This window comes from Mustelus asterias, chromosome 24 (genome assembly GCF_964213995.1).
Source record: "Mustelus asterias chromosome 24, sMusAst1.hap1.1, whole genome shotgun sequence".
Classification (NCBI taxonomy): domain Eukaryota; kingdom Metazoa; phylum Chordata; class Chondrichthyes; order Carcharhiniformes; family Triakidae; genus Mustelus; species Mustelus asterias.
Window position 1 is genome coordinate 42,899,134 of NC_135824.1, and position 13,236 is coordinate 42,912,369.

Genomic DNA, 13,236 nt, shown 5'->3' on the forward strand with positions numbered 1-13,236 from the left:
TTCATCCCCAAATTCCAGGAAATGGTCTCAAGGCAAGAACAGAGGACTCGATGTATCCTGATCCTCTCAGCATTTTCTCCTGGAATAAACCAGTCATCCCACTTTTCACAACATCCAATCGTAAATCTTATTTTTAAAAATGCATGCAATGGAGAGTATTCACATTTACAAAACCTAGCAGGAACAGTTGAAGGAATGAAATGTAACCAGACTTACATTAGCAGCCTGAACTGGGGTGTAGGCTGGCGGAGCATAAGCTGGATGAACCTGGAACAAAAACAGGATCAGAATCAGGATGAACAGGATCGGATGTCCACAACACAGCCACAGGAATTTGTAATTACAGAGATCCTTATACACAGTATACAACATGCCATAGGTACAATCTCAGGAAAACATTAGGAATGAGACATCAGGGCAGGGGTATGGTCAAAAAGATAGTCAAGGGCAGTGCAGTGGCACAGATGACTGGGACTTGGTGTAAGGGCAGATAGAATCCCTGCAGTGCAGAAGGAGGTGTTTGGTCCATCGAGCCTGCACCGACCCTCTGACAGAACATCCCACCCTGGATCAGGACTGCTGTCTCACGGTGCCAGGGAACCGGGTTCAATTCCAACCTTGGGTGACTGTCAGTGTGGAGTTTGCACGTTCTCCCCGTGTCTGCGTGGGTTTCCTTCGGGTGCTCCGGTTTCCTCCCACACTCCAAAGATACACAGGTTAGGTGGATTGGCCACGCTAAATTGCCCCTTAGTGTCCTAAGATTTGCAGGTTAGGGGGATTAGCCATGGTAAATGCACGGAGTTACGGGAATAGGGCAGGGGAGGGGACCTAGATAGAGTGCTCTTTCGGAGAGTTGGTGCAGGCTCGATGGGCCGAATAGCCGCCTTCTGCACTGTATGGGTTCAATGATTCTCCAGGTGTTATGGAGTGTCTTAAAAGGAAGAGGGTAAGTTGGAGAGATGGTGAGGTTTAGGGAGGGAGTTTCAGAGCTCAGGGTCCAGGCAGCTAAACGGAGAAGGAACTAAAATCAGGGATGGACCAGAGGCCAAAAATGGAGATGGGTCAGTTATCTTGGAGGGTTCTAGGGCTGGAAGAAAGATAGGGAGTGGTGAAACCATAGACAGATTCAAAAACACAGATGAGAATTTTAAATTTGAGTCTTTGCGAGACTAACGGTTAATGGATGAATGGGACTTGGTGTAAGGGCAGATAGAATTCCTGCAGTGCAGAAGGTGGTGTTTGGCCCATCGAGCCTGCACCGACCCTCTGACAGAACATCCCACCCTGGCTCTATCCCCGTAACCCCATGTATTTACCCTGCTAATCCCCCTAACCTGCACTTCTTTGGACACGAGGGACAATTTAGCATAGCCAATCCACCTAACCTGCGCATCTTGGAGTGTGGGAAGAAACTGGAGCAACCGGAGGAAACCCACGCAGACACGAGGAGAACGTGCAAACTCCACACTGTCACCCAAGGCTGGAATTGAACCCGTGTCCTTGGTGCTGTGAGGCGGCAGTGCTAACCACCATGCTGCCCTCAAACATACAGCATACAGCACAGTTTAGGAGGAGGTCAAATCTGTGGCTAGTGGGGAGGGAATTCCAGAGCTTTGGGCCTTAACAGCTGAAAGTACGGCCATCCAATAGTGGGAAGGAGGAACTGAGAATTGACAAAAGGACTGTAGAGATCTGGAAGAGGTGACAGTGATAGGGGAGGGAGGGGATTGAAGCAACATGGCTGAGAACTTTAAAAAGACACAGACTGAGAGCCAATTTAGGTTAGTGAGCTGATGGGGAAACGTCTTGAAATGAGTTAGAATGCAGGAACCAGGAAGGCCTCACACTCTGGAAGCACAGAGTCAAATCATAGACAGAAGGATAAACGAGCAATAGGGTAAGATCCTTCATCAGAACCTGATGCAACTCATATTTATCAGAATAAACATAACAACTGGATTTGAAGGCATTTTTAAAAAAAATTTATTCGTTCATTGGATGTGGGCGTCGCTGGCTGGGCCAGCATTTATTGCCCATCCCTGAGGGTATTTAAGAGTCAACCCCATTGCTGTGGCTCTGGAGTCACTCTGGAGTAGGCCAGACCAGGTAAGGACAGTAGATTTCCTTCCCTAAAGGGACATTAGTGAACCAGATGGGTTTTTCCAACAATCGACAACGGTTTCATGGTCATCAGTAGATTCTTAATTCCAGATTTTCATTAAATTCAAATTTCACCATCTGTCATGGTGGGATTCGAACCCTGGGTCTCTGGATTACTAGTCCAGCGACAATTACCACTACGCCACCATCTCCTCTCATCCTGAATTTTCCACATTTGCTTGTTCCTGCACTCCAAATCTTCCTCCACCAAAAGGGAAAGTAACCTCCTCCCAGCCACATGTTGTCACCACCCCCACCCCAACCCCACCACATCCTTCAAGACTTTACCAACGTCACTCTGAAGCTGGCTACTGAGAGATGCCCAAGAGAATGGCTTTTCTCATCTCCCTTGGCTAAACATGAGATTTCCACTCCGCACGTCTGCACTGGTGGAAGCTACACGATCATTACGGATGATCATAGGGCAGCACGGTGGCACAGTGGTTAGCACTGCTGCCTCACAGCGCCAAGATTCAATTCCAGCCTCGCTTCACTGTCTGTGTGGAATTTGCATGCTCTCCCCGTGTCTGCGTGGGTTTCCTCTGGGTGCTCCAGTTCCTCCTGCAGTCAGTGCATTGGCCATGTTAAATTGCCCCTTAGTGTCAGGGGGATTAGCAGGGTAAATATGTGGGGTTACGGGGATGGGGCCTAGGTGGGATTGTGGTAGGTGCAGACTTGATGAACCAAATGGTCTCCTTCTGCACTGCAGGGATTCCAAGATTCTATGAGAAAGGCCATTCACCTTAATTTCTCCTTCCAGCGAATCTCAACAGTGCCCCGAGTGCAGCATCCAATCATTTCTTAAATAAATTCCAACTGATTGTTCATACTTCAGTTGAGTAAGACGCTTTGTCCGATTTAATCCTCATTCTTATAGCCAATTCAGGCAAAGTTACCCACAAGCATTTACATGGAAAGAGCCATCAGCAGTGGTCATGCCTTGGGCCAGCGACCGAAATTGAGGCTGGGGCTTTATGACTTAAGTAGGCCTCACCATCTAATTCATCCGCTTTTCCAGCCATTATCCTGTCTGATTTTATGCAGGATAATGGAGGGAAACCTTTTCAAATGATTGGTTTTAAAATAAAACTCACCCTGTGCGCTGACACCAGTGCTGTCAGAATTTAGAAGAATGAGGAGAGATCTTATAGAAACATATAAGATTATGAAGAAAATAGACAAGATAGAAGCAGGGAAGCTGTTTCCACTGGCAGGTGAAACTAGAACTAGGGGGCATAGCCTCAAAATAAGGGGAAGCAGATTTAGGACTGAGTTGAGGAGGAACTTCTTCACACAAAGGGTTGTGAATCTGTGGAATTCCCTGCCCAGTAAAGCAGTTGAGGCTACCTCATTGAATGTTTTTAAGGCAAGGATAGATACATTTTTGAACAGTAAAGGAATTAAGGGTTATGGTGAGCGGGCGGGTAAGTGGAGCTGAGTCCACGAAAAGATCAGCCATGGTCTTATTGAATGGCGGAGCAGGCTCGAGAGGCCAGATGGCCTACTCCTGCTCCTCGTTCTTATGTTCTTATAGAATCATAGAAACCCTACAGTATAGAAAGAGGCCATTTGGCTCATCGAGTCTGTACCGACCATAAGAACATAAGAAATAGGAGCAGGAGTAGGCCATCTAGCCCCTCGAGCCTGCCCCGCCATTCAATAAGATCATGGCTGATCTGAAGTGGATCAGTTCCACTTACCCGCCTGATCCCTATAACCCCTAATTCCCTTGCCGATCAGGAATCCATCTATCCGTGATTTAAACATATTCAACGAGGTAGCCTCCATCACTTCAGTGGACAGAGAATTCCAGAGATTCACCACCCTCTGAGAGAAGAAGTTCCTCCTCAACTCCGTCCTAAACCGACCCCCCTTTATTTTGAGGCTGTGCCCTCTAGTTCTAGTTTCCTTTCTAAGTGGAAAGAATCTCTCCACCTCTACCCTATCCAGCCCCTTCATTATCTTATAGGTCTCTATAAGATCCCCCCTCAGCCTTCTAAATTCCAACGAATACAAACCCAATCTGCTCAGTCTCTCCTCATAATCAACACCCCTCATCTCTGGTATCAACCTGGTGAACCTTCTCTACACTCCCTCCAAGGCCAATATAATCCCACCCAGGCCCTACCCCCATATCCCTACATATTTACCCACTAATTCCTCTAAGTTGCACATCTCAGGATACTAAGGGGCAACTTTAGCATGGCCAATCAAGCTAACCTGCACATCTTTGTGTTGTGACATGTTTACATTACAGAGCAAGTGTCAGAATTTAAACCACGGTTCCAACTGGAGATGGTCTCTGCCTCCCTGTCCTGTTTTGCCTCTGTCAAATATTAACAAATTACTTACATTTAGGCTCTGAAAGGTGATGGCGTTCACATGGACATCTCCTGAAACTTTCAACGTGTCCACTCTATTGTAGGACAACCTGTGGTTGTAGTCAATGTAATGCTGACCGTTCACAGAAACCTTTATAAGAGAAAGAATGATGAAATTATTCGTTAAATCTCAGGCCTCTGATCTCTCAACATTTTAAATATTGTTGCAGCTCAGTCCAATTGTTGTGTCCTGGTGCTGCTGCTTGTAGAATCCATGTGGATTGGTCAGATTCGATCGCTAACTACAAAAACCTTGTGTATCGGTTAAAAACTGAGCAAGTTTATTTAAAGTTTAAAATTTATTTATTAGTGTTACAAGTAGGCTTACATTAACACTGCAATGAAGTTACTGTGAAAATTCCTTAGCCGAACACTTCGGCGCGTGTTCGGGTACACTGAGGGAACGTTTAGCACGGCCAATGCACCCTAACCAGCACTGGTCTTCCCAGACTGTGGGAGGAAACCGGAGCACCTGGAGGAAACCCATGCAGACACTGGGAGAACGTGCAGACTCCGCACAGCCAGTGACCCAAGCCGGGAATTGAACCCAGTCCCTGGCGCTGTGAGACAGCAGTGCTAACCACTGTGCCGCCAAAACATGATGGTTAAGATGGTTCACAAAATGCTAAGATTATGTATTATTCATGCCACAGCGTGGTTTTTAAAAATTAATTTACAGGATTTTGTGTCGCTGGTTAGGCCAGCATTTGTTGCCCATCTCTAATTGCCCCTTGAGGTGGTGAGCAGCTGCCTTCTTCCACCGCTGCAGTCCTTGTGGTGTAGGTACACCCACAGTGCTGTGAGGGTGGGAATTCCAGGATTCGGACCCAGTGACAATGACAGCAATATATTTCCAAGTCAGGATGGTGAGTGGCTTGGAGGGGAACTTCCAGGCGGTGGTGTTCCCAGATATAGAATCATAGAAACCCTACAGTGCAGAAAGAGGCCATTCGGCCCATCGAGCCTGCACCGACCACAATCCCACCCAGGCCCTATTCCCGTATCCCTACATATTTACCTGCTAATCCCTCTAACCTACGCATCCCGGGACACTAAGGGGCAATTTAGCATGGCCAATCAACCTAACCTGCACATCTTTGGACTGTGGGAGGAAACCGGAGCACCCGGAGGAAACCCACGCAGACACAGGGAGAATGTGCAAACTCCACACAGACAGTGACCCAATGCCGGGAATCGAACCGGAGTCCCTGGAGCTGTGAAGCAGTAGTGCTAACCACTGTGCTACCATGCTTCCCTGTTACCCTTCTCACAATAGTGAGTTTTAAGGGGTGTCTGGACAAATACATGAATAGGATGGGAATATGGTCCCCAGAACGGCTGCGGGGGGGGAGGTTGGTGGGTTTGGTTCAGACGGGCAGCATGGTCGGTGCAGGCTTGGAGGGCCGAAGAGCCTGTTCCTGCGCTGTAATTTTCTTTGTTTTTTGTTCTCCTTTTAGATGGTGATGGTCATGGATTTGGAAAGTACTGTCCAAGGAACCTTGGTGAGTTCCTGCAGTGTATCTTGTAGATGGTACACACTGCTGCCACTGTGCCTCAGTGGTGGAGGGAGTGAATGTTTGTAGATGAGGTGTCAATCAAGTGGGGCTGCTTTGTCCTGGATGGTGTCCAGCTTCTTGAGTGTTGTTGGAGCTGCACCCATCCAGGCAAGTGGGAAGTATTCCACCACATTCCTGACTTGTGCCTTGTAGATGGTGGACAGGCTTTGGGGAGTCAGGAGGTGAGTTACTCGTCGCGGGACTTTGAGGCTTTGGCCTGGTCTGGTAGCCACAGTATTTATATGGCTAGATCCGTTCAGTTTTTGGTAAATGGTAACCCCCAGGATGTTGACTGTGGGAGATTCAGCAATGGTAATTTCATAAAATGACAAGGGGGATGGTTGGATTCTCTTTTGTTGGAGACGGCTATTGCCTGGCATTTGTGTTATGTAAATGTTATTTGCCACTTATCAGCCCAAGCCTGGATATTGCCAAGTTCCTGTTGCAAGTGGGCTTCTGACTGTTTCAGTATCTGAGGAGTCGCGAATGGTGCTGAACATTGTGCAGTCACCAGCCAACATCCCCACTTCAGTGACCTCTCTTCCATCAAAAGGTCAGATGGAACAGCTGAAGATGGTTGAGCCTTGGATACTATCCTGAGGAACTCCTTCAGTGATGTCCTGGGACTGAGATGACTGATCTCCAATCACCACAACCATCTTTCTTTGTGTTAGGTATGATTCCAACCATCAGAGGGTTCCCCCGCCCTCACCCCTGATTTCCATTAACTGAAGTTTTGCTAGGGCCCCTTGATACCACACTCAGTCAAATGCTATCTTGATGTCAAGGGCTGTCACTCTCACCTCACCTCTGGCATTCAGCTCTTTTGTCCAAGTTTGAACCAAGGCTGTAATGAGGTCAGGATCTGAGTGACCCTGGCGGAATCCAAACTGGGCATCCCTGAGCAGGTTATTGTTGAGTAGGTGCAGCTTGTCAGTACTGTTGATGACCCCTTCCATCACTTTACTGATGGTCAAGAGATGACTGATGGGACGGTTAATGGCCAGGTTGGATTTGTCCTGTTTATTGTGTACAGGACATCCCTGGGCAATTTTCCACATCGCTGGCTAGATGCCAGTGTTGTAACTGTACTGGAAGAGCTTGACTGGGGGCATGGACAGGTCTGCAGCACAGGTCTTTAGTACTATTGCTGGAATATTGTCAGGGCCTATTGCCTTTACAGTATCCAGAGCCTTCTATTGAACCTAGATGTCATATGGAGTGAATCGAGTTGGCTGAAGACTTGTATCAAGGTTAGAAAACTCTTGCTCAGTGATATCTCACTTTCTATAACTGCTGTGGGCCATCAGCAGCAACGGAATTGTACTCGACCACAATCTGTAACCTCATGGCCCAAAATACCCTCCACTCGAGCATTACCACAAAGCAAGAGGATCAACCCTGGTTCAATAAAGAGTGTAGGAGGGCATGAGAGCAAATGAGACAGAAGCTACAACACAGGACTCCCAGCAAGTAACTGACAGAGATCAGCAATCCCACAACCAATGGATCAGATCCAAGCTCTGCAGTTCTCCCACATCCAGCTGTGAATGGTGGTGGACAATTAAACAACTCACTGGAGGAGGCGGCTCCACAAATATCCGCCCAGCACATCAGAGCAAAACAAAGAGGCTGAAGCATTCGCAACAACCTCCAGTCCTGCCTCAGTCTCACCCCTCCCCTGTGTCTAGCCTTGGCACAGAATCTTCCAAGTTCCTGCTGGCGGGGGCACTTAATTTGGAGGAAGAACACATATGTCCTCTCGATGAACATTCATGAGCTACAAATGGCGTTCCCAACATAGCTCCATAGGACACTCGACCCACCTTTCAGCTGCCAGGACAATCGAAAAGATTCTAAACTAATTTATAACCTACACATCTTTGGACACTCGGGGGCAATTTAGCACGGCCAATCCACCTAACCTGCATGTCTTTGGACTGTGGGAGGAAACCGGAGCACCCGGAGGAATCCCATGCTGACACGGGGAGAACGTGCAGACTCCGCACAGACAGCGACCCAAGCCGGGAATCGGACCTGGGTTCCTGACGCTGTGAGGCAGCAGTGCTAACCACTGGGTCACCGTGCTGGAATACAAGGAATGCAACATGGGTCTTGGTCTCAGATTATCTCGACATTAGATTTCAGTCGTATGGCCAGGCTTGCACCCCTGGAGGAGACGGCTCCACCGTTATTCCTACGAAACCCATCTCCAAACTCTGGCACCTCCCTCTGCGACTGGATCCTGAACTTAGAATCATAGAATCATAGAAACCCTACAGTGCAGAAGGAGGCCATTCGGCCCATCGAGTCTGCACCGACCACAATCCCACCCAGGCTCTACCCCCACATATTTACCCACTAATCCCTCTAACCTACGCATCTCAGGACTCTAAGGGGCAATTTTTAACCTGGCCAATCAACCTAACCCGCACATCTTTGGACTGTGGGAGGAAACCGGAGCACCCGGAGGAAACCCACGCAGACACGAGGAGAATGTGCAAACTCCACACAGACAGTGACCCGAGCCGGGAATCGAACCCGGGACCCTGGAGCTGTGAAGCAGCAGTGCTAACCACTGTGCTACCGTGCTGCCCCAAACATGTCAGCACCTCCCTCTGCGACTGGATCCTGAACTTCCTAACTCACAGACCACAATCAGTAAGGATAGGCAACAACACCTCCTCCACGATCATCCTCAACACAGGTGTCCCACAAGGCTGTGTTCTCAGCCCCCTACGATACTCCTTATACACCTATGACTGTGCGGCCAAATTCCCCTCCAATTCGATTTTCAAGTTTGCTGACGACACCACCATAGTGGGTCGGATCTCAAACAATGACGAGACAGAGTACAGGAATGAGATAGAGAATCTGGTGAACTGGTGCGGCAACAATAATCTCTCCCTCAATGTCAACAAAACAAAGGAGATTGTCATCGACTTCAGGAACCGTAAAGGAGAACATGCTCCTGTCTACATCAATGGGGATGAAGTAGAAATGGTCGAAAGCTTCAAGTTTTTAAGTGTCCAGGTCACAAACAACCTGTCCTGGTCCCCCCATGCTGACACTATAGTTAAGAAAGCTCAGCAAAGCTTCTACTTTCTCAGAAGACTAAGGAAATTTGGCATGTCAGCTATGACTCTCAACAACTTTTACAGATGCACCATAGAAAGTATTCCTTCTCGTTGAATCACAGTTTGATATGGCTCCTGCTCTGCCCAAGACTGCAAGAAACAATAAAAGGTTGTGAATGTAGCCCAATCCATCATGCTGTGGCCAAACGGGCCATCTAAAATGGCGATTTGTAAAGCACTCTGGGACAATTGGGCAAGAACTAAAGCGACAAGTTGCAGCCTAAAAGACAGAGATAAACAGGCTGCAACCCAGACGGGTGAATACACAGGATATGGGCCATCTCCAGGACAAAAGAGACTTTCTGGTCAAACTGGGTTGTTTACCAGACATAGGGGCGCTGTAACCCCTTATTTGGGAGGGAGGTGTGAACCCTATGTGCCCCCAGCACCTACAGACATGGCCGTTGGGAACACACCCAGAGGTTGGTGTGGCAGCACCCAATTGGACTTTATCGATCAGGGTGATCAAGTCCTGATTGATTGATTGGCAATGGCCAAAAGGAGCACGAAGCCCAATGGGGTATAAAGGGTGCTGCGCAACCAAGAATCTCTCTCTCTGACCCCACGAACGAGCTACAACACCGGTGACCATTGCCAGCGACGACCAGCACGAGGAAAGCCACCATACCCGAGAAGGAAGGAAGACCAGAGCCAGAGTGCCAGACCAGACCAAAGGACCAGACTACGCAGAGGACGACTGAGACCAGCGCACAGATAAAGGCCAATATCTGCTTGGGTACTTGCCAGTCACGCAAAGTTAAGTCAAGGTCTTGTATTGGACTTGAACTCTCGTATTTTCTGTAAAGGTAACTTATTGTTGGTTGGGTGGCTGATTATTGATTGTGTGTTTAAATAAATATTGGTTGTACTAACTAGACGTCTACTCGCAGTTATTTGTCCATCGTATAAGGATTAAAACAGACTGTGCGGCAGGCTCAACAATGCAAACCAGCCTCCCATCCATTGACTCTGTCTACACTTCCCACTGCCTCAGCAAAGCAGCCAGCGTAATCAAGGACCCCACGCACCCTGGACATTCTCTTTTCCACTTTCTTCCGTCGGGAAAGAGATACAAAAGTCTGAGGTCACGCACCAACCGACTCAAGAACAGCTTCTTCCCTGCTGCCATCAGACTTTTGAATGGACCTACCTTGCATTAAGTTGATCTTTCTCTACACCCTCGCTATGACTGTAACACTACATTCTGCACTCTCTCCTTTCCTTCTCTATGAACGGTATGCTTTGTCTGCATAGTGCGCAAGAAACAATACTTTTCACTGTATGTTAATACATGTGACAATAATAAATCAAATCCTGCCATGGAGTCCATTAGTCTTCCTTCTTACCTGGAAGCAGTAACTGCGCACGTTAAAGATCAGTTCAAAGTAGGAGCCTCTGGAGATGGGTAAGTGGGACTTCCTCTCTTCAGCTCCCCAACACTCCTGCTCCAGCGTGTTACACACCACCGTCCCCTCATCGTAACGCAGGTTAAAGTGAAAGGCAACATCCGCGCGTGGCTTCAGGCTGCTACCACACTGAAAATCCACAGCAAACCTGCAGGACACAAGGACAGAGTCAGTCAGATTGCTCCTTTGATGTTCACACACTACTCGAAACATTGGCTCCCTGAGTACTGGGAACGGCCTCGAGTCAACCGCACTACCACTCAACACACTGACTGCAACAGCAGCTTGCTCTCACACTCAGTGAGAAGACTGTCTATTATCTAAAGGGGGGAGGGCCCTGGGACCATGTTGTTATTTGAAGAGGGGGGGAGGGGGGGGGGGGTTCCACAAAGAGCATGCCATTATCTGAAGGTGGGGCACTGTCTGAGCACGTGCTGTGATTAGAAAGGGGCAAAGGCAGACTCACAATGAAACAAACAGTGCTGCAGCAGGGGGTCCTGGCCAATTGGGAGTGGGGGGGGGGCTACTGAGAGGTGACCGTGGGAGCACCAATCAGAGCCTGGTAGCTCTGAATTTGGCCTGGTTTTGGGGAGTAATGGGGTGGCTTACCCAGAGGCCAGGGCTGAGAGTGAGGAGGGTTGGGGATAGAGGCCAGGCCAGGTCAGATAGTGTGTAACACGCTGGAACGGGAGTGTTGGGGAGCTGAAGAGAGGAAGCCCCATACCCAGAGCTCCTACTTTGAACTGATCTTTATCATGCACAGTTACTGTTTCCAGGCCAGATAGCTAGCAGCAGCAGCCAGGCAGCCACCAGCAACCCTGCCAGCTTAGATCATCGAGGGGAGCAGCTGCAGGGGTGACTCCAGCCCCAGGCCAGGGCTGAGAAGGGCTGGGAAGGCGAGGGCAAGGGCAAGGCTCTCACTGGTGACTGGCTCACCAGGGAACAGGGTGTTAGACTATGGGGGTGCCCCACAAGGAGGGAGAGCATGGGACCCCCAAAAGTGCAATTCCACCTCTGGGAAGAGGAGATCCCAGGAGCATGTTATTATCAGATTGGGGGAGGTGCAGGATAGGTGCTTGCTACCATTTTTCAGGCCCTTGGGAGTGTACTGTTTTCTGGGATGGCGTTGCAGGCTCTCGGAGGGTGTGTTATTATTTGAGAGATGGTGCTGTTACCAGAAGGGTGTGGGGTCGAATGGGGGGTCGGGGTGGACCGTGGGAGTGTGCTTTCTTCACTGAGATGTGGACATTGCTGACAAGCCCAGCATTTGTTGCTCATCCCTAGTTGCCCTGGAGCTGAGTGGCTCACTCAGCCATCTCATGTGGGCCAGACCGGGTAAGGACAGCAGATTTCCTTCCCTAAAGGACTTTGTGAACCAGATGGGTTTTTATGACAATCGATGATGGTTGTCATGGTCACCATTACAGGGCCAGCTTCATATTCAACTTAATTTAAATTCAACCAGCCACCATGGTGGGATTTGAACCAGGTACCCAAAGTATTAGCCTGGGTCTCTGGATTACTAGTCCTGTAAGAAGTTTAACAACACCAGGTTAAAGTCCAACAGGTTTATTTGGTAGCTAAAGCCACACCTTTTGTGTGTGGCTTTTGCTACCAAATAAACCTGTTGGACTTTAACCTGGTGTTGTTAAACTTCTCACTGTGTTTACCCCAGTCCAACGCCGGCATCTCCACATCATGTACTAGTCCTGTGACAGTACCACTGTGCCGCAGTCTCCCCTCAATTATCTGAAAGGGGCTCCCAGGGAGCAACTATCATTGGAGGGGGAGGAACTCATGGGAGCGTGGCATTATCTGAAGAGGGGGGTCTTCAGGAGGTGATCCTTTAGGAGCGTGCCATTATCTGAAAAGGGTTCTGTGGGAATGTGCCATTATCTGAAGGGGGTTCTGTAGGACCGTGCCATTATCTGAAGGGGGTTCTGTGGGACCATGCCATTATCTGAAGTGGGTTCTTTGGGAGTGTGCATATCTGAAGGGGGTTCTGTGGGACCGTGCCATTATCTGAAGTGGGTTCTTTGGGAGTGTGCAATTATCTGAAGGGGGTTCACTGGGAGCGCTCCATTATCCGAAGGGAGTTCTGTGGGAGCGTGCCATTATCTGAAGGGGGCTAATTGGGAGTGTGCCATTATCTGAAGGGGGGTTCACTGGGAGCGCTCCATTATCTGAAGGGAGTTCTGTGGGAGCATGCCATTATCTGAAAGGGGTTGTGTGGGAGTGTGCCATTATCTGAAGGGGGTTCACTGGGAGTGTGCCGTTATCTGAAGGGGATTCACTGGGAGAGTGCTATTATTTATGGTCCATTACTCGAAGAAAGTCCCTCAACCCAAACAACTTTGATAAGTATTTTGTGTGCTGGTGATGTCTTTTTCTCAATTTAAATTTTGTTCTTTCACAAGGGGAGGCAATGGCCTAGTGGTACAATCCCTAGACTATTAATCCAGAAACTCAGCTAATGTTCTGGGGACCCGGCTTCGAATCCCGTCACAGCAGATGGTGGAATATGAATTCAATTTTAAAAATCCGGAATTAAGAATCTACTGATGACCATGAAACCATTGTCAATTGTTGGAAAAAT

At 48.6% G+C, this 13,236-nt stretch overlaps 1 protein-coding gene across 2 annotated transcripts in view; it reads right to left on the bottom strand.

The window, feature by feature from the left end:
• Positions 1 to 13,236, bottom strand: part of LOC144511340 (galectin-9-like) — a 67,309-nt gene that overhangs the window by 23,800 nt on the left and 30,273 nt on the right. For both annotated transcript variants that reach the window (XM_078241611.1, XM_078241612.1), the window contains exons 3-5: positions 10,581 to 10,788; positions 4,513 to 4,632; positions 217 to 267 (exon numbers count right to left, since the gene is read on the bottom strand). In XM_078241611.1, coding sequence (XP_078097737.1) covers positions 217 to 267; positions 4,513 to 4,632; positions 10,581 to 10,788 — 379 coding nt within the window. The remainder of the gene's footprint in view (positions 1 to 216; positions 268 to 4,512; positions 4,633 to 10,580; positions 10,789 to 13,236) is intronic.